This window comes from Diabrotica virgifera, chromosome 1, assembly GCF_917563875.1.
Source record: "Diabrotica virgifera virgifera chromosome 1, PGI_DIABVI_V3a".
Taxonomy (NCBI): Eukaryota; Metazoa; Arthropoda; class Insecta; order Coleoptera; family Chrysomelidae; genus Diabrotica; species Diabrotica virgifera.
Window position 1 is genome coordinate 82,331,192 of NC_065443.1, and position 23,505 is coordinate 82,354,696.

The following is a 23,505-nucleotide window of genomic DNA, read 5'->3' on the forward strand; positions in this document are numbered from 1 at the left end:
AGCAAAATTTGTTATATCATGTTATTAAAATAAATCAATACTTTTTGAGTTATTAAAGATCAAGGATTTGTCTATTTAAGAGCACAAGCGTGAAGATACGGATGATAAAAAGAACATATTAATTAATTGTATGTTGGTAAAATATTATTTTTATAAATTGAAGAGTCTCAGATGCAGAATCCACCAATTTAATAAAAAGTAAAATGGTAAATAGTAATTTAAACCTGAGACTTTTCGCGTTGAAAGTTCTTACTGGTACATCCTTAATCTGCGACTTTTTCAATTAATAAGACAGCAGACGACGAATATAGAAAACGAAAGGGAAACGATCACATTCCGCCTTCATTCGTCTCGGAAAAAGACAGCAGAGGAACTTTCAGTACTCAAACCGAGTAAAGGAAATAAAATAATAAATGATGGTTTTGCTTGTTTTCAATTCAGAGGGTTGCACACTCGCTAGACAGGCTGTTTCTCAACGCGAAAAGTCTCAGGTTTAAATTACTATTTACCATTTTAATTTTTATTAAATTGGTGGATTCTGCATCTGAGACTCTTCAATTTGATATGAGATGTCGCTGTATCGCGTCTAATGGGAAATTTGAACTATTTCTCAGATTCCCTTTAAAATGATGGTGGAGCTATTTTTCGATTCAGAGGTGTGCACGCTAACAAAAGCTACTGATGACGCCTGAAATTGTAGAAACAGCCTGTCTAGCGAGTGTGCAACCCTCTGAATCGAAAACAAGCAAAACCATCATTTATTATTTTATTTCCTTTACTCGGTTTGAGTACTGAAAGTTCCTCTGCTGTCTTTTTCCGAGACGAATGAAGGCGGAATGTGATCGTTTCCCTTTCGTTTTCTATATTCGTCGTCTGCTGTCTTATTAATTGAAAAAGTCGCAGATTAAGGATGTACCAATAAGAACTTTCAACGTGAAAAGTCTCAGGTTTAAATTACTATTTACCATTTTAATTTTTATTAAATTGGTGGATTCTGCATCTGAGACTCTTCAATTTGTTATGAGATGTCGCTGTATCGCGTCTAATGGAAATTTGAATTATTTTTCAGATTCCCTTTAAAATGATGGTGGAGCTATTTTTCGATTCAGAGGTGTGCACGCTAACAAAAGCTACTGATGACGCCTGAAATGGTAGAAACAGCCTATCTAGCGGGTGTGCAACCCTCTGAATCAAAAACAAGCAAAACCATCATTTATTATTATTATTTTTATATTATTTCGATATTTAATTGAATTTTTTCTATCAATATAAACTGAATATATCCAGAAATTGGGGGTATCCAATTATGGGTACATTTGACATATTTGAATACATTTTTTGCTAAATTTACAATATCGAAATATTATAAAAATATTATTTTACTAACACACAATTAATTAATATGTTCTTTTATCATCCGTAACTTCACGCATGTGCTCTTAAATAGAGAAATCTTTGATCTTAATAACATATCATAACATGATATAACAAAATTATTTTTAATAAAATAGTTTTCACCCCCGAGAAGGGGTGGTATCCACCCCCCAGGGTAAAAGTGCAAGTTGGCACCAAATCAGTTTTATTTCTTGAGGTATGCTCAATCAATGGAGGTTTATCAAAATAGGAGGTGAAATCCTTTAATGACTACACTTTATTGCTACTTTCTGTATCCACTGAGGTGTCAGCCTGAAAGGGGTCATAATTATCAATATACAATGGACACATTTCACATGCCAAACTACATATTACTTATGACGATGATTTTTCGGCTCTAGCTCTTAGACTATATCCTGAACGTCACTTTTGCAAGGCACATCTACAAATATAGTATTTTTACTACAAAAGCGATATTACGTAGGTCAAAATTTTTGACGCAAGAGAACTGTCAAAACATTAGAATGTGACTTTTCATTATTGCCATGTTTATTAATAAAGTCACATGCTAATGTTTTGACAGTTCTCTTACGTCAAAAATTTTTACCTACGTAATATCGCTTTTGTAGTAAAAATACTATACGCTCTGAGCTTCGCTGGTGTCGCTCCTAGCGGTTACTAATTCAACTTTTACCGGTAATTTTTAAATTTATTATTTAATTGTTATCGCTTAATATTTACAACGCAAAAAAGTAATTAAATTGTAATCGATTTTTTTAAGATTTTTCTAATCCTTTTGACGTTCTATTGATAAAATATCAATTTCTTACTTCGGATACTTTGACATTAATCGTGTAGATGGCGCTAAGATTATAATAGATTATAATTAGATATTACGGAACATCAAAAAAACTTAAATTCAGTATTTAAAACGTAAGTATATTTAAGTTAAAAATATATACCACAGCTTTGACCAACTAATATTGTTTATAATTAATGTTTTTAATTTTAATTTTAAATTAATCACTTTGACATTTATGTCAAATTTCCAGTAAACGTTTACAAACTTGTCACTACTGGCGTTCGCGAATTTGTAAATATCCCTTCTACGTACGAGCTCACAGCGTATAACAGATCTTAACTATTATAAACAAATTATGTATTAGTTGCGAATTTTAACCATTTTACCATTTTTTTATACTTAATTTGTGGATCATATATTGCACAGGCTGTTCCCTCCTTGTTTTTTGATGCGTCGGTGTAAATTTGAGAAGAATTTGGTACTAATTCTTTTATATCTGTTTCAAACATTATATTTCTTATTTGATTTGGATATTTGGAATAATCTCGAAGGAAATTTATATCTATTTTCATCGTTTCATCGAATTTATAGGTATAGCTTAGGTTTATTGATGTAGTGTGAATATTTTCCTTGTACTTAGCCAATTGTCTATAGCATTCTGCAATACAAGGTGATTTCTTTTTTTGCCAGTATTTATTCATTAAATCTTGTATTGACAATCGATGAATTTTTTCAATTATATTGGATTCTTTATGAAGTAATTTAATTAAAAATTGACTGCCTAGTTTGCATCTTCTTATTGTCATAGGCATTTCAGAACACTCTATAAATAAATTATTTATTGGAGTAGACTTTAGAGCGCCTAAACACAGTCTTAAACATTTGTTCACAACGACTTCAATTTTTTGTAGATAACAGTTGGCTGCGTCCGCATAAAATACTGATCGATAATCTATTATTGCTCTTATATAAGTTCTATAGATCAAAAGAGAGAGGTTGGGATCGGCTCCCCATGTGGAATGTGAAACTGCTCGTAAGATATTTACTCCTTTTTCTGTTTGCTTAATTATATTTTCTATTTGTTCTTTCCATAGAAGTTTTTGATCCAAAATGACACCGAGGTGTTTTACAGATTTTTGTACCGGAAAATTTATATTATTTAATTTTATTTCTACTGGGACATTTTTCCTTTGTCTAGTAAATATACAGGCTTGAGTTTTATCTTTAGCTAATGTAAGTCCATTTTTGAATGCCCAGTTACTAATTGTTATGTAGTTATCATTGATATTTTTGATTCCTCGATTAATTTCAGTTTGATCTTGATAAATTACCACATCGTCTGCAAATTGTATAATTTTTGAAAATTTTGCTGTTTTTCTAAATCATGTGTATATATAAGGTACAATACTGGACTTAATATGCTTCCTTGTGGTAATCCATCTCTAGCAATTTGAGGTCCTAACAGGTTATTGTTAATGTTTAGGAATATTTTTCTGTTGGAATACATCTTAATTATTTTTTTTTATTAAAACTGTCCGGAAGACCAATTAGTGACATTTTGTTATATAGAATACTAAGATTGACATTATCGTATGCTCCTTCTATGTCTATAAATAAAGCTGTAACAGACTTATTTTCAGTAAAACTAAGATTAATATCTGTTACTAGATGACCTATGTTTTCTGTGGTAGAATATCCTCTTCTAAATCCGAATTGTGAAGCCGGTATTTTTTCATTAGATTCTAACCATTTCTCCAATCTCCACTTTACCATTCTTTCAAATGTTTTACTAATACAAGATCCTAACGAGATTCCTCGATATGATTCTTGCATTTCTGGATTTTTGTATGGTTTTAGAAAGGGTAAAACTATAAACTCTCTCCAACTTGATGGATAACATTCGGTATTCCATATTTTATTGTAAATTGCCAGTAGCATATTCTTAGCCTCTTCTCCCAATTTACTTATCATGATATATTGAACATCATCAAGTCCTGGAGCTGTGTTTTTGTTTATTTTTATACTCGCTTCTAATTCATTCATAGTAAATGATTTTACTAAATAATGTTCTTCTACATTAGTCGAATATATGATATTTTGAGCAGGACCCGGTTGACAAATTTTATTAAAAAAATTTGTTATCCAATCTCCTTCCATAACTGAACTTATGGGTGGTTTATAGGCATTATTTAACATTCGTATTTAACTCCAAATAATTTTAATATTTGTGTTTCTATTTAAAGAGACACAAAATTCTCTCCACGCTTTTCTTTTACTTTATTTTATTATTTTTTTAGTAATAGCTGTGCATTTGTTGTAGTTAATGTAATTTTCAATTGTTCCTTGTTTTTTATACTGTTTAAGTGCTAATTGTTGTTGCTTTATTGCCCTACTATACTCTGGATCCCACCAATTCTTATTAAATTTTGCGTGAAACGATGTTTTCTTCTCTGGAACAGTAATTTTAATACATTTTTTAAATTCTTCAATAAAGGTATGGTAGTCATTATTATTTTTATTAATTTCAGCATATTGTTCCATAAGAGAAGAAAAAAGCGTCCAATCTGCATTCTCTATATTCCATTTTTTTTCTAGTATAATTAATATTATTAACGTTATAATTCAAATTTATCTTCATTAAAATTACATAATAATTTGAACCTAATGTCGTATCATCCACGTCCCAGTCAAATAAATGAGCAACATCAGCTGTAGAGATAGTAATATCTATTGCCGACTTATTAATACTTCCCGGTCTAGACAAAATAGTTTCTTTACCATTATTTAAATATATTAAATTACATTCATCAATGGCCTCTAATAAATTTTTCCCCAAACGATCCGTAGTACTACAACCCCAAGCAACGTTATGACAATTAAAATCACCACCTACCAAAAATGGTTTTTTCAAACTACCAAAAAAATTTTTCCAATCATTCTGTGAAATACTTAATCCAGGTTTAACATATATTGAGTATAAGTTTATTGTTTTTCCTGAAGGTAATCGGACAGCTATGCTAATAGTCATTACATTATTTATTTTATGATATAATGGAGTTGGAGAAACAGCCAAACTGCTTTTAAGCAGCAAGGCCACTCCTCCATATCCATCATGTCTGTCTTCTCTATATATATTATATCCTGAAAAATGAATATTCATATTTCTTTTAAACCAAGTTTCCCATAAAAAACAAATAGAAATATTTTTATCAAAAAGATACCTTCCTAAAGTACCTTTGTTTGCTAAAACAGACCTACTGTTCCATTGCAACATATTAATATTAGTCATTAGTGTTATTTATTACTTTCTCTATATTATTTTTTAAAGCTGCTAATGTTTCTATGTCCATAGTATAACTTAATTGATATAATTTAGTTTTTATAAAATCTAATATATTTTCACAAAAATTTTTACTGTCCATTTGTAAATTATCACTATTGTGATAATCAGGTATATTATGGTAGTTTGAAAAAACCGGTTGTGACTGCACATTGGGATTACGTAATATTCGTTTGTGTTGCTCCATTGTTGCCGTATCTTTCGTATTTGAACTAATACTTCCAGTCCTCTTCCGTGTTGCTATTGTATAATAACTCGATGTAGTTGCTGGATTGTTTTTAACCACTGTAGAAAAGTTTTTTTGTATTTGACGTTGGCTTCATAGTAAGATAGTTTTTCTGAGATCATTATATTTTTAATATCTTTTTGCTTTTCCCTTTCTGGACAACGTGCCGTCATATCTGTTGCCATATGAGTACCGCTACAAAGTGCACATTTTATACCTTTTTTGTCGGTACAATTATTACTCTCCTGTTCTTCACTACAATATTTGCATCTATCTTTTCCTCTACACTGGGAACTTACATGTCCAAATCTCAAACATTTCAAACACTGAACTAATCGGGGGATATATGCTTCGACTTCATATATCATTTTTTCTATAATTACCTGTTGAGGTATCGTTTGACCCTTAAAAGATACTATTATGGTAGATGTAGGGATATACTCTATATTTCCATCTGAATTCTTAACTCTTCTATTAATTCTTTTTACACTAACTACCTCAAATTTATATCCATATCCAGGTTGAATTATATTAATTAATTCTTTCTCATCCAGGTCTTTATCAACTAACTTAATTACTCCCCTTTTTTGTATAAGGAATGTTGGTAAGTAAACATTATACTCCCTTGCTGCTAACTTTTGGGAAATTATTAATTTATTTGCACTTTCAAAAGAATTAAGTTCGACTTTTACTTTATTCCTACCAATTACTGTTATTAATGTAATATTATTTTGTACCTCCGGCGCTGTATTTAATATTATTCTGACTGTCCCGATTCGGTGCAATTTTTCAAGATTACCGTTTTTATTTTCGATATATACGTAAAAAGGTCCGTTATCATTATTTTTGTACATATTTTTTATGACCTTATCATTTTCATTTGTTGGCATCATAGAATTTTTTCCCCTGTCAGGTGGTTCTGGCGGAATATTGACTTGCATTTTAGTTTTATCAGCTATTATTTTATTATTATACCGTAAGGAGTAACGCCCACCTCTACAGTTCCAAAATGTTTACTCCTATCTCTAGCCAAATGTTTTTATTTGACAGTTGTTAAATATTATAGGTTGTCAGTTTTTAATATAATTTAATTTTCAAAATTTTTTACTTACAGCCTCTTCCGCTTGTAATTTTTGATTCTTATTTTCACTGTATACTATAATTTACACTAATATCACACTTTAAGTTCAAAAGGCAGTTCATACAAAACTAAAATTGAAATATAACACTGAGCTACTTTCAAACGTCTGTACTAATTGACAGTGATGAAGTAAGTCCAACAATATCATTTTGCTTAGTTATGTTATTTTAGGTATGTGATATCCACGTTGCACCGCTCATTTTAAAAATTAATTACTCAGTGATTTGACAACCGATTTTGAAAAACTTTATATCGCTGGATAGGTGAATGACCTTTCTTTCAATTCACAAAAAAATATACTGGGTGTTCCATTAAAAAAAAGTCAACAACGTTTTTTTCCAAAAATCCGCCATTTTTTTCGTATTTGAAAGTGATATAAAAAATTCAATACTTTCAAACAAAACTTTTACTAAAATAAAACATTTCAGCGAAAACCGCATTTTTCTATCTTAAGCCGTTTAGAAGTTATACGCAGTTAAAATGGGGGAAAATATAAGTGGACTCCCGGTATACATACCTCTACACTTATTTTTACTTTCTTAGTAAACTAAGTACATATCCCAAATTATCTATTGTTTGACTAGTTTCAAGGTGGTTTCAAGTATATATCCCGAATTTTAAATTATTGACTGGCTTCGGGGTGGTTTCAACTCTATAGGGATGATTTGATTAATTTTCCCAACGAAAATATGTATGGATTCTGAATTTGATATTATTTACTGGTTTGGGGTCGTTTCAACCCTATAGGAGTTGATTTGTCCAATTTCTCGCAAAAAAACTAAATATAGATTCCGCATTTTAAATTCTTAACAGGTTTTAACCCTGTAGGGATTTGTTCAGTTTTTTTTCGAAAAATGTAATGCGACACATTTTTCTATGGTAAAATTAGATATAGATTCAGAATTTTATATTATTGACTCGGTTCGGGGTAATTTCAAACCTATGTGTTAATTAAAAAAATAAAATTAAATTAAAATTAATTAATTTTAATCAAATTAAATAAAATAAAAAATTAAATAAAAATCAAGAAAAATAAATAAAAGTAAATAAAAATAATTAAAATTGATAAAAATTAAATAAAACTAAATAAAATTAAATAAAATCAAATACAATTACTTATATAAAATTAAAATTTGTACGAAATTCTAAAAAATTTTATAAAATTAATTAAATAAAATTAAATGAAATTTAATAAAATTAAATAAAATAAATCGAATCGGATTATAATCGAATATCATCGAATCGATAGAAAGTGTTCACTTCTGTTGGCACCCCGGAAGTGCCGCGTTCTTTTTTTGAGCAATAATTTTTTTTATTCATAGGCAATATTGTTTGCTATATTTTCAACGAAAACTTTTCGTTTATAAATTCGCAAAGTCTGTGTGTTATTGCGTTGCCGCTCCTGCAATACTTGGAGCAGATTTATTGATGCATCCTTATGTAGTTTTGTCTTCTGAATCCAAATCTGAAAACGGCATTTCGATATCTCTAACCGTATTCGAGATAATCGACCTCAAAGTCTAAAATGTGACGTCACAATCCTTTTATTTTCAGCCGACACACTAAACGTCAGCTGAAATAGTTGCTAGTAAGTAGGCTAGTTTTTTAATCTGAATTTGTTAAGCAAAGTATAGGCTATTTACATTTGAGTTTGACACTTCGTGAATGTCAAACTAAATTTTAAATTAAGTATTAATAAAATATCGATGACATTTGATAGTGAATTCAATTATTATATAAAATAAATAAGATGTTCAAAAATACAATTTGCGTATATTTTGAAAGCAATAATTTATTAACAATTTTAAAAAGGTTTATACGAGTATACGGCCTCCCCTTTAATGGGAGTAGCTAATGATAAATGGACTGTTCCATTTGTTATGAAATGAAAATTGTTATTATAGTCGCTTCGCTAAACTCAGACATAACTGGCTAGTGATTTTAGTAGTTAATTTTTTTTGTTTTTGCCAATTTTGCCAAAATTGGTAAAACTGCTAATTATTTAGTATTTATTAACTATTTAATAGTAATTTTTTTTGCCAAATTGGTAAAATTACTGACTAAAATCACTAGCCAGTTGTGTCTGAGTTTAGCGAACCGACTACATGAAATGTTGTTTGGAATAAAAAATTATGGTCTGATATGTGCAATTACATCCTTCTAATCGAAAAAAATATTTGAGATTTTTCTCAAATTATGGATACTAACAACATTTTCATTTATAACTCTTTTATTTTTAATTTGACGAAAAAAAGTTATTCTTCATAAAAAGCTCTTCATGGTCTAAGATTTATGATGCAACCATCATATATCAAATTGTATTAATTTTATACGAGGTATATAAAAAATATGAATTTCGATCAAGAGTAAAGTACCTTTATAGTCCACAACATTTAAATTAGAATGACATAATTGCACATTAAAACATATTTTTTAATTCTAAACAACTTTTCATAATAGCAATTTTCCATATTATGAATTAAAATACGTAAATAAACAAAGTTTTCGTTATGATAATGCTCGCATTTTCAGCTTGTTTTGTTTTAAGTCAATATATTTACATTTAACTTTTCACCCAATATATGACAAATATTATGACTTAAATTAGATGTAAAAGTGGAATCATTTACTTACAGATTAACAGGATGAGCTTCATGGTTTCCTAGTATGGGATACACAGGAATATTTCCAAGTTTTTCAGCAAATAAACCCATTGCCTTTTTAATTATATTCCCATTAAATTCAGGACTGGTTCCCCAAACACGATGACTCACTAAATCTCCAGTAAAGTAAACGAATTCTGGTTTCTAAAATAATACTATTAATAACTAATGTATTAAAGATAAAATCATAATTAAACACTGTTTTCATACATTAAAAATGAAACAGAAGAATTAGTGTTGCCCAAAATCAGTCTTGGTCTTGCAGTCTTGGTCTTGTTCTTGCGTTTTCGCAAGACCAAGACCAAGAATAAGACCGCCTAATTTGAGCAAGACCAAGACCAAGACTTACCGTGCAAGATTTGAGCAAGAACAAGACTAAGCCTGCAAGACTTTTGCGTCTTGCAATTAGAACTGAGGGTCGTTTTATGAAGTATATTAGTTTGGGTATATTCTTAGGTAGGTACTCTATGAGAAGCAAAAAAATTTGTAAAATTGGACTTATGCGCCCTTACGAACAATACCATAAACAAAACATACATTCTTCGCTCTGAAATTAATTGTCCAGGTTTTGAGAATAGCCGCTCTCCATTCAAAAATTAATAGGTCTGGATCCCGCGTATGAGAAAAAGTTGATTAATAGCAAGCTGAAAATTTGTTAATAGCTTAAGGGCGTCTAGTCGGACAAACTTTGATATATGGGAACACTGGAACAGGGGAGTTTTAATTGTGGAACCGGTTAAAAATTTGGAACGGTCAGATCACGAAAACGGCACATGTATTTTGTCCGACAGAACAGACTTAAACTCTCCGAACAGAGATTAAACTCTCATGCAAAAATCAGACTGCTATTTATCACCAAATGGGCGTTTTAATGAGTGGAACATGTAGAATATGTCAAATGACAGGAATTATGACAGGTGATAAATAGCAGTCTGCTTTTTGCATGAGAGTTTAATCTCTGTTCGGAGAGTTTAAGTCTATTCTGTCGGACAAAATAAATGTACCGTTTTCGTAATCTGACCGTTCCAAATTTTTAACCTGTTCCACAATTAAAACTGCCCCTGTTCCAATGTTCCCATATATCAAAGTTTATCCGACTAGACATCCTTAAGCTATTAACAAATTTTCAGCTTGCTATTAATCAACTTTTTTTTTCATACGCGGGATTCAGACCTATAATATATCGAAACTTTTTAAAAATATGTCATATGCTGATAAAAAATATACCTACCTAATAAATAGTTCATTTTTTTTCCTTAATTAGTTTTCTAGTGATTTAAACACGACAAATCATATCGATATATAGAATAATAGGACTATTGTGTATATTTTTTAATAACCAGACAGATTATAACAGATAATGCCGTGCCGGCTATACCGTGTAACCGAAGCTAGGACAAATAATCCTGGACAAAAATCCCCACAAATTATCCCTGGACAAAAAATCCCCAGACAAAAAATCCCCACAAAAAATCCCGGACACATAATCCCCACAAATTTTTCGACAAAATATCCCCACAAAATATCCCGGACAAAAAATCCCCAAGAAATATTTGCTGCCGAATAGTTCTCTAAAAGTTTTCCCGAAATTTTACCAAATTTCGAACTCCAATTCCATCTGAACTTCATATTTTATACGGCAGAAGAGTGTGAGTTTTTTTAAAAAATCGTGGAAGATATAGGGAATGAGCCAAGGCCCCGTTCTCATGACAGTCGCTTATCGCACGTTTTGATAACGCGCGATTACACTATGTACATACATTTTACTTGAGACCGTTCACATGCTAACGCGCGTTTTAATAACCTAAAACGAGCGTTAGCATGTGAACGGTTTTTACTAGAATATATGTAGTTGTAATCGCGCGTTATTAAAACGCGCGTGAAGTGCCTGTCATGAGAACGGGGCCTTAGCTCATCCTCCATATCTTCCACGATTTTTGAAAAAACTCACACTCTTTTGTCACGTAAAATTTGAAGTTTTCAGCATGGAATTGGAATTCGAAATTTGGTAAAATTTCGGGAAAACTTTTAGAAAACTATTCGGCAGTAAATATTTCTAGGGGATTTTTTGTCCCGGATATTTTGTGGGGATATTTTGTCCAAAAAAATTTGTGGGGATTATTTGTCCGGGATTTTTTGTGGGGATTATTTGTCCGGGGATTATTTGTCCGGACCCCGTGTAACCAAATACCCAAATATTTAGTCTACGAGACATTCAACAAAGAAATATTTACAGTGAAATACATGGAAAACAAAAGGACATTTATAGCTGTTTTTTCTGTAGGTAGTTAAATTAAATTGATATACAGAATAGTTGATATACAAATATACACTATTCCAAGAAACGGGTCATTTTTGGTCTCTCGAATTTTCTAAACTTGTTCAATTTAAGTGGTTGATAATTTGATTTTTTATTTATTTGATTTTAATGTTTAATAATATAGCCTTATTTTCTATAAATATCGCTGTAATAATATTGTTTCTAGACAGGTAAATTTGTCATTGTACACCGGGTGTACCAATTAAACTGTATTTTTTTTTCTCGAAGTTCGCATCACCCTGTGGAATATTCTAGCATTTATAAAATATTGAAATTAAAACCCAACTATAACCTCATATTTTCTTAACATTTTGTTTTTTGATTCATTCGTTTATGTTGGATAATAAAAAGTTAGGTACTTTTTTAACTAGGCATGTTTTTCATCATTATAGGGTGTTTTTAAATAAGTATGGCAAACTTTAAGGGGTAATTCTGCACGAAAAATAATTTGACAGTTTGCTTTATAAGTGTATGTTCGCAATGCTTCGTTTCCGAAATAGGGGGTGTTTTTTTTGAAAAATGGCTTTGGCAGAGCCAATTAGCCAGACTTGTTTGTGCTTGATTGCAGACTCATAGTCATAAATTTCTTATTTTATAACATAAGTACATACTACAATATTATTTTTATAGATAGGTACATATAAGTACATTGTGTTGCTTTTTTTTATTTTGTTTTTTTTTTATTTATTTTACTGTGTTTTTTTTAAACATATATTTTAATTTGTGCGAAACACTTTTTTTTAATTCTTTTTTATTTTTCTATTCTTTTTTATTTTTGTTTCTATTTTTTTTATTTTTTATTTATTTTTTTTTGTTATTATTTTATTATGTTTTTTATATATTATTTTTTTTTATTTTTTCAAACCACATTAACAAATTATGCCTATTTAGTACATATTACGTTTACAACTTGTATAGGGGGTGTTACAATTTTTCTTACAAACTAACGATTTATTTATTGCTCTAAAACCGATTGAGATATGCAAATGAAATTTGTTGGGTTTTAAGAGGTAGTTATTACGTATTTTTGACATACAATTAAGAATTTAATATTCACCATTGGCTCGCCGGGTAACATGACCCGTTTGTTTAGAATTACCCCTTAAAATTCGCCATACTTGTTTAAAAACACCCTGTATTGATGAAAAACATGGCTAGTTGTTAAAATACCCAACTTTACTGTTATCCAACATAAGCGAATGAAAAAACCAAATGTTAAAAAAATCTCAGACTGTAGTTGGGTTTTAATTTCAGTATTTTATAAATGCTAGAATATTCCACAGGATGAGTTCCACAGTTTGATTGGTACACTCATTAGTACCGATAAGTTATCGGGTACCTATACAACGACAATTTAACTTCTTGCAACAATATTATTACAGCGATATTGTTAACGAATAATAGTCCGTTCTTTAACGGTAAAATATTGCAAAACCTGTAAATTTTAAAGAACCGCTTGGATTGACATGAAATTTGGCATACACATAGCTAACAAGTCAAAGAAAAAAAGTGATATTGTGCCGATATGTGCTTTTGCCCCGGGGGTGCTTTTCACCCCCTCTTGGTGGTAAAAAAATATTCGTCCAAAGTAAGTCCGGAAATTGATAAACACTAATTTTAAGTAACTTTTGTTCTATAGAGTTTTTTCACTAAGTCAATACTTTTTGAGTTATTTGCCAGTGAATATGTTAATTTTTTCAACAAAATAACCAAACTTTTATAGTATATATCGCGTTTCTATACCTAGTAGAAGCAGAGTTATAGCTAATTGAAAATAGGATCATATTCGTCAAATTCCAAATGGAATACTTTAACGTTAAATAACCAAAAATGAAGCACATTTCGGGGCACACTTATTACAACTTATTTAAAGTGTTTAAAAAAAGCTTCATTTTTGTTCTATAAAAAAATTTCTAGCATCAAAAGTAAACAAATTACGCTCAAAATAAAGTTAGTCCCTTTTTTTTTGGTAAAAAACTCGGGAAAATCACCCCCTAATTAGTAACTCAAATGAACTTAATCGTTACGACTTCACAAGTTTCTTGACCCGTGTATGTATTGTTTATATAATCTGTAAGTTTCATCGGTTCAAAGTCCTTATTTTTGAAAGGGCTGTAGTTAAAAGGAGTTGAACGAGTCACTCATCACGAATGTATGCAAATTTAGAAACACCAAATCTCAATCAATTTTTGTCTAACAGAAAAACAAAAAAATACATGATATTCAGAAAAACAATGCTGACTTTTTTTGTTTTTCGAGATTTTTGGTATCTCTAACAATTTTTAAGTTATTTTAAAAAAAAGCATATTTTTCAAAATTAAAATTTTTAAAAATTTTATTTTAAAACCAAATTTTTTCCAAAATAAGCACTTTGAATCGATGCAACTTACAGATCATATAAACACAACATAGGTAAAATAATTTGTGGAGCGGTAACGATTAATTTCATTTAAGTTGCTAATTAGGGGGTGGTCTTCCCGATTTTTTTTGCCAAAACAAAAGCGACCAACTTTATTTTGAGCGTAACTTGCTTAAATTTAATGCTAGAAACTTTTTATAAAAACAGAAATAAAGATTTCTTTAAACACTTTAAAGAAGTTATAATGGGTTTTCCCCTAAAAGTGCTTAATTTTTTGGATATTTTACTTCGAATTATTCTATTTTAACTTTGGTGAATATGAATCTATATTTCATTGGCTATAACTCTGGTTCTATGAGGTCCAGAGACCTAACGCGTACACCTTTTTTTACTTTTTTACAGGCTATATTTTTGCTAAGAACGTTTTTTTCTGCAAAATACTTACTTTTTGAGTTATTTGCGAAAAACCGTCTAAAAATGTAGTTATTTTGTTGAAAAATGAACATATTCACTCGCAAATAACTCGAAAAGTGTTGACTTGGCGGAAAAGCTCTATAGAACAAAAGTTACTTAAAATTAGTCAGTTTATCCATTTCCGGACTTATTTTAGACTTATATTTTTTCACCCCCAAAAGGGGGTGAAAGTCACCCCCAGGACAAAAGCTCACATCGGCACAATATCACTTTTTTCCTTTGACATGTAAGCTATGCGTATGCCAAATTTCATGTCAATCCAAGCGGTTCCTTAAAATTTAGAGCAAAAACCGTGAAAGAATGGACTATAAGGCTATGTAATATTAAAAAATCACTTAAATCAGACAACAGGTTTAGGAAATTCGAGACATCAAAAATGACCCATTTTTAAGGAGGTGCCTTAATTTCTTGAAGAAATGTATAATTCTCGGTTTGGTATTCGGTACCAAAATGAGAACTGGCGTTAACATATATGAAGGGCCAGGGGAAAGAACGATGAATGTCTATCTGCAAGCATTTTCGGTCAAATGAGAAACAAAGTTACATATTCATTGTTTTTACCCCTTGCGCCCAATCTTGTGACGTGATTTTAAGACGATTATCATATTTATTTCCCCTTTGTGTCCATTCACAGGTTGATAGTAGTCTTTCTAAGCTAACAGATTGCACAACAATCTCAAAATGACCAAAAATTGACATTTATCCTTTTTTCCTCTTATCCTTCATATTATGCACATCTGTCACTGAATTGAATTCTTTTCAAATCACACATTGTCAATAGCAAATACTCGAAAAAATACGTAAGTTCCTAACAAACTTTGGTTAGTTGGAATATAGACACGGATCGCTTAGATCGTAGGTTCAAACCCCACCTGGTGTCAGTTGTTTAGATATTTATTAATTTGGTTGGTCTTTATAATTAAAGCTGTCTTTATAATTGGCTGTGATATTAAAGCTTAAAATTGACCTACTCTGTTACGTTGTTCTAAGATATGTAATAGGCTAATGGGCAACTGCAAGACTTGCAAGACTCTTGCTGCAAGACCAAGACCTGGAGCGCAATACCAATATCAAGACCAAGACCAGGTGTACTGTCGCAAGACCAAGACCAAGACTCTCTAAGTTTCGTCTTGGTCTTGCATTTGGGCAACACTAAGAAGAATTAATATATAATAGAGTAAAAGGTACAGATTAAGTCAAGCTGGGGTTGCTTCTATACAATCCAGAGTGCACCAGTCTGTGAATGACTGCATGGTTGTACTTCGACGACCGAAATATATAATATTATATATCTTACCTGTTGTGCAAGTTGGTCTAAAGCCTCCTCAAGCAATACTTGGGGCGCATCAGCTTGTTTATATGTACCAAAATGTCCGCAAGCATCCTCTCCTTTTGTGGCATCTGCTTGATCATTTTGACAACATAAGGGTTCATGACAGTCTGCAACTTTACCCTCCGTATATAAAGGATCAAAATGTATATCCGTTATATGACCAACTTTAAAGGTAGTGTTACCATCTGGCTAAAATATATATATATATATATATATATATATATATATATATATATATATATATATATATATATATAACAAAAGATGAGAAGTTATTGGTTTAACGACCACTCGTACGATATCAATCAAATGAAATAGAGAATGTGGAGAAATCCCCTTACGAATAATTCACACATCCACCATTTTGGGTTGGGAAAATTTTTTTAATAGAATTAAAAATCCAAACACTAGTTCTTAGAAATGTGTTTCGCCCTCTTCAACCCCTCTGGGCTCATCGGTAAGGATGAGAGGTTGAATATCCTTAGACACATTCCACTCAAAAACAACATTCGAGACCAAGACATAGCAGAAGCGTAGATCTACGCCAAATCTGAAAATGACAGTCTCAAGTTTTAATTCCCTAATTACTTGAAGTAAAACATATCTTTTGTTTTAAACATATGTTTTACTTCAAGTAATTAGGGAATTAAAACTTGAGACTGTCATTTTCAGATTTGGCGTAGATCTACGCTTCTGCTATGTCTTGGTCTCGAATGTTGTTTTTGAGTGGAATGTGTCTAAGGATATTCAACCTCTCATCCTTACCGATGAGCCCAGAGGGGTTGAAGAGGGCGAAACACATTTCTAAGAACTAGTGTTTGGATTTATATATATATATATATATATATATATATATATATATATATATATATATATATATATATATATATATATATATATATATAAACTAGAAATGATCACAGCTGATTAGTAATTATCAATTTACAAATTATTGGGTTAACAGCTGAAATGGAAGACTCAGTGTACTCTTTTCTACGATTCCAATATTTCGTTAACAGTCGTTAACATCATCAGGGACGCTGAAATAATATTAAAGGTATAATAGTGAAACTGGGTATTAAAAAATAACTCACCAGTTTGAGATTTTAGTCAACGATGTTATAAATGTGTAAAAAAGCGGCATTAACAAAAATAATTGCAGTGAATGTTATTAAAAATTAAAAATATAACAAATAAAAAAGATAAAAATGGAACTATAATATAAATAACTATGCTAAAAACCACTAATTATTAAAATCTTTTAAATTTGTCGCACAGAAAGGTATTAGAGACAATTATGTCAATATACTGTTAATTATGACAGAAATAGGTAGTATATTATGAACTAGAATCTAAACTAAAATCTTTATTGACATTTAAGTTTTTATCAAGTTCAAGAAGGAAAGAATAGATCTCTGTTAATTGCTTAATATCTGTTCTTTTATTAATTGTCTGTTCATTCTGATAAATAAATGCCATTTCAAGAAAAGTTCTTTTGTGATAGTTTTTTTCATTTGTTAAAATTTTTACAGATTCAAAGTCCATATTATGGTTTTCATTTACAACATGTGTAGCTAAAGAGCACCTGTCTGGATATAATCTACAATCACTTTTATGACTTGTCATACGATCTTTGACTCGTCTAGTTGTCTGGCCTATGTACTGTTTGTCACAATCAATACATGGTATACTGTAAACTACATCAGTTAATAGCTCTTTTGGAGATCTATCTTTCATCTTTGAAAATAAGCTATTAATAGTTAAAACTGGTTTACTAGCTATTTTGATGTTTAGCTCGTTTTTTACAATTCGTGTGAGTTTTGGTGTAATCTCTCTAATGAAAGGCAAAGTGAATTGAACTTTGATAAATAAAAATAAACAAAATAATTCAAACAAAATTGAACGAATTGCTGATAAATCATTCCATCAAACTAATCTAAAAAAACTATATAACATGTTTTTAGACAATTCTTATCCTCCTGTAATGTTAAAACAGTTATTATTTAACACTCCATCTATCACACCAACTATTGTAGATAATCATAATACAGCTAACAATAATATTGTTGTCATTCCGGAAGTAGTTTCATTCATCTCTTTGCCTTTCATTAGAGAGATTACACCAAAACTCACACGAATTGTAAAAAACGAGCTAAACATCAAAATAGCTAGTAAACCAGTTTTAACTATTAATAGCTTATTTTCAAAGATGAAAGATAGATCTCCAAAAGAGCTATTAACTGATGTAGTTTACAGTATACCATGTATTGATTGTGACAAACAGTACATAGGCCAGACAACTAGACGAGTCAAAGATCGTATGACAAGTCATAAAAGTGATTGTAGATTATATCCAGACAGGTGCTCTTTAGCTACACATGTTGTAAATGAAAACCATAATATGGACTTTGAATCTGTAAAAATTTTAACAAATGAAAAAAACTATCACAAAAGAACTTTTCTTGAAATGGCATTTATTTATCAGAATGAACAGATAATTAATAAAAGAACAGATATTAAGCAATTAACAGAGATCTATTCTTTCCTTCTTGAACTTGATAAAAACTTAAATGTCAATAAAGATTTTAGTTTAGATTCTAGTTCATAATATACTACCTATTTCTGTCATAATTGACAGTATATTGACATAATTGTCTCTAATACCTTTCTGTGCGACAAATTTAAAAGATTTTAATAATTAGTGGTTTTTAGCATAGTTATTTATATTATAGTTCCATTTTTATCTTTTTTATTTGTTATATTTTTAATTTTTAATAACATTCACTGCAATTCTTTTTGTTAATGCCGCTTTTTTACACATTTATTATATATTTTTAATACCCAGTTTCACTATTATACCTTTAATATTATTTCAGCGTCCCTGATGATGTTAACGACTGTTAACGAAATATTGGAATCGTAGAAAAGAGTACACTGAGTCTTCCATTTCAGCTGTTAACCCAATAATTTGTAAATTGATATATATATATATATATATATATATATATATATATATATATATATATAGTGGTTTGAAGTTTCAGCAATTCGGTCATGTGAAATAAAAGTCTATTTGTTATTTCTCAATATTTCGTCACACTTTTGTGATTGAGAAATAACAAATAGACTTTTATTTCACATGACCGAATTGCTGAAACTTCAAACCACTATAACACAGTACGGTCGAAAATATTTGTACAAATATATATATATATATATATATATATATATATATATATATATATATATATATATATATATATATATATATATATATATATTAATGTGATATTCAAAGATCGGTGTGCTCAAAGCACTTGATTAGATAATTAACTAATTAATTAAATTTAATTTTAATGATGCACTTATGATTTAATCACACTATTTAATGCTCTAATCTCAGGGTTTTATATTCTCGTGCTTCAATATCTCCTTTGCTTTACATATGATAAATAAGGTCAAAGATTAACGGAATAAAACACATATATGGTACAAAAGCATCTATTGAAATAAATTCACCCTCAAAATATCCTCTAAAAATAATATCTCCTATTCTGATTATTGAAATAACCCTACCACTATCTAAAGTACTTATTGAAATTTGCGTTATGAATAATTCTACAAAAAAAATAAAACTGTCTCTCGGATGATGAGTTGTCCAAATTCTTGTCTCTGGTCGCCAACAATTTACTCTTAGCAGCCCCCTATGTAGTCAGCAATCTCGCAACAAATTATTGCAAGCCTATTGTCATTAATGACCCCCTACAGATGCACGTATCTTTCAAAAAACAATGCTAGCCTTTTCTCCTCTCGATAAACTGAATCTATTTCTCGTTCCGGCATGCAACGGTGACTCTTGGAATATAAGTAGAACAATATAACTTACAATGCTTTACGTGATGAGCTTCCGTCAGGACACTTATTTCAACAAACTCACAACTATTCACTTATCTGCCTTACTACTTCAGGAGACTCTTAGAGATCACCACTAGTCGACTTAACGATCATTTAACAACTGACTCTTCTTCCACCCTCTAACATTTCGCTAAACTCCCATTCTTCATACCTAGCCCCTCCTTTTTCCTTCTTCACCAATCCGAGTTCCTCAATTTTATCCCCATCTACCTTTCAGATAACAAACACCAATTTTCCCTACCATTAGAAATTTCCTAAAACTAATTACATGCCAATCGGTTTTTTTTTCCTTTCTTAATATCTAAACAAAGATTACATTCATTTAAATTTCTAAATACAATTGTTCCCTCGCCGCAAAAGTCCATTTGGGAAACCCGGTCTCATTGTCCAAACACATAACCACTTTCTTATCATACTAACTGTACAAAGAAAATACTTAATCCCTATTTAAATTTTGTTTACCTACGGCCATCCAAAGATAATTGACTTTCATTTCTTCGAAATGAATTTTGGTATATTTTTATTATATGTTTTAACTTTTCTAAAATATTAAGATCGAAACCATATTAATTCAAATTTTACATATCTTAACAACTCCCCGCCATTTGATTTGCCGAAAAAATTCTGTTATTTATTTAAATGACACAAGTTTTTTTTAGGATCAAATTATTCCATTATGTTACCAAACTCTACTCATGATACTTATAAATGTCGTGAATGTTAAAAATACCCCGTATCTTGCCTGTCTCTATATGCGCTAATTCATAACTATTTACCCCATTTTCCGTATTGACCCTATATGGACCTTCAAATACCGGCATCAATTTAGCACAAATACCATTTTGTAAATTGGACACCCTCAGTGCCCTCACTAAAACTTTATCCCCTTTCTGGAATGTAACCGGCCTTCTTCTTCGGGTCCTCTCTTGCCTTTGGAGATATTTCTCTCCACTTCGTCTCAATCTTCGTTGAACCACCTCGATCACTTCTTCGTATTGTCTGGGGGCGGTGTCTTCCCACGGTCTCGTAGGCATTGTTCCTTTCATTACATATAAAGGCGTCTCCTTGGTAACCGTATTTGGTGCACAGTTCAAATACGTCTCTATTTCAAACACTTTTCTGTCCCAATGTCGATGATGTTCTTCCGCAGCAATTCTTAGAAATTTTGTGACTTCTTGTATAAAACGCTCTGATGGGTTGCTCTGTGGATGTCGGATGCTTACAAATTTTGTATTTATGCCTCTCTCTCTTAATTCCCCTTTAAAACGGTCATTCCTAAAGTATGTCGCATTGTCCAACAAAATATTGTCTGGTCTTCCCACTGTTTCGATAAAATCGTCTATCTTCCGAAGTATTTCAGCTCCTTTCGTGGTTCTACATGGGTACAGTTTTAAATACTTTGAGAAAACATCCACCATAACTAATATGTGTTTATTCCTCTGTGTTGTTGTTATTAAATCGCTCAACATATCAATGGCGACAATATCCAGTTTCTTCCGAGCTATGACGTTTTTTGTGATGTTTTCGTTTTTGAAATTCTTACTTTTACACTTTTGGCATGTCTCGCAATTTCGAGTCATCTCTTTGGCTATTGTATAGTCCTGTCGACAAATGTAGTTCTCCCTGAACATAAGCCACACCTTCCTGCTTCCAATGTGTCCGTTGTCACAGTGTAATTTTGCTAAAACTTCTTTTGCCATCTGTTCCGTGATTACATATAGTTCTTTACCATCGACCCTCTTAAAATATAAGTTATCTTCTTGTTCGGCCCTTTGCTTTTCTCTTTCATCCAGTTGTTCCTGATTTTCCCTGATCTGAGCCAAAGAAAATAAGCCTGCTTCTTCTCTCATTATGTTCATGCCAACGTGGAGAGTTTTGTGGTCCTCTTTGCGGAATTGTTCATCTCTCGTCAACGCATCAGCCAAGATATTGTCAGTTCTTTTGATATATTTAAATTCAAAATCATATTCTTGAAGTAAAAGAATGCCCCTATGAATTCTATTATTTACCAGCCTATTTTTCATTATATGTACCAAAGCTGCATGGTCTGTTTCAACGGTGAATTTTGCCCCTAGTAGGTAAAACCGTAATTTATTTACACAAAATAACACACTGGCGAACTCTAATTCAGTAACGCTGTACTTTCTCTCATATGTTTTGGTTACACGGGAGACAAAACAGATTGGCACCTCTACATCGTCTTGGATCTGTGATAACACCCCTGCGAATTTTGTTATGGAAGCATCGGTCCGGAGAATGAAAGGTTGATCATATCTTGGGTGGTGTACTCTTACAGCTGTGGAGAAAGCTCCTTTTAAATTTTTGAAAGCCATTTCTTGTTCCGTTCCCCATTTCCACCTAACATTTTTCTTAAGTAATGCTATCAACGGTATTTCTTTTGTGCTGATGTCTGGTATTAGTTTTTTGAAATAGTTTACCATTCCCAAAAATCCCCGCAATGTTTTTAAATTGGTTGGCCTAGCGTAGTTATTTATAATTTCGATTCTATCTTCTGCAAGACTAATCCCTTTTGTGTCTAATTTGAATCCTAAATACAGTATTTCCTTTTGGAAAAACTGACACTTTTGAATATTTAATTTCAATCCCGCTTGATCCAGTTCTTCTAGCACAGTGTGAATATGTCGTAGATGGCTTGTTATATCTGGTGAGAAAATTAATAAATCATCTATGTAATGTACAACAAATTCTTCATGCCTATTTAAGATTGTGTTCAATGCGCGAACCAAAGCAGCGCATGCACTCTGTAGGCCAAATGGTACCACCCTAAATCGGTATACCACTCCGTCGATCGAAAAAGCGGTATAATTTCGACATTTCTCTGCCAAAGGTATTAACCAAAAACTATGTTTCAAATCGATTTTGGAAAAAATGTGTGACCCTGTGATTCGTCCAAATATGGCTTCGATGTTCAAAGGCGCTTCGTATTGCGCGATTGTGTGTGAATTAATGTTTCTTGCATCTAAACATAATCGCAAATCACCACTCGATTTTTTAACGCATACTATCGGGTTGATATATGGAGAGTCACATCTTTCTATCACCTTGTCTTCGATCATTTTTTCAATTTCCTGTCCGACGCTTTGCCTGTATTTATACGGGATTGGATATGTCTTTGATTTAAAATTTTCTAAGTTTTTAACTTTAAAAGAATGTTCATAATTTTTAGCCACTCGGCTTTCTTCATTAATCAAATCTCCATAATTTTCTAGAATCTTCTCTACTTCCTTTTCCATGTTTTCTCCACATTTTAATTTTCTTTCATCCTCATTTTGTTCGCATGTGTTCACTGTCCATAATATTTCTTCATAAAATTCTGGATTCTCGTCCATTATTGCCATTTCTTCTCTGTCCTCATCCTTTATTTCTTCTTCTGTTTTTTTTTATCTTCAATTTCCATTTGGTATCCCGAGCACCATGTTTCTACTGCTTTCATTTCTCTTATGAGAACTTCCTTTTCTTCCTGCTTCCTTTCTGTTTTATCGTCGATTGCCGACAATTCTTCCGTATCTTCGATTTCCTGTCTTTCTCTTGTATCCA

The 23,505-nt window shown here is 31.1% G+C and overlaps 1 protein-coding gene across 2 annotated transcripts in view; it reads right to left on the reverse strand.

Moving 5' to 3' along the window:
* Positions 1 to 23,505, reverse strand: part of LOC114327546 (sphingomyelin phosphodiesterase) — a 121,155-nt gene that overhangs the window by 26,347 nt on the left and 71,303 nt on the right. Inside the window, exons 4-5 of one of the 2 annotated variants that reach the window (XM_050641907.1) lie at positions 15,997 to 16,221; positions 9,518 to 9,690 (exon numbers count right to left, since the gene is read on the reverse strand). In XM_050641907.1, coding sequence (XP_050497864.1) covers positions 9,518 to 9,690; positions 15,997 to 16,221 — 398 coding nt within the window. The remainder of the gene's footprint in view (positions 1 to 9,517; positions 9,691 to 15,996; positions 16,222 to 23,505) is intronic. The other variant, XM_050641912.1, reaches the window with a different exon arrangement.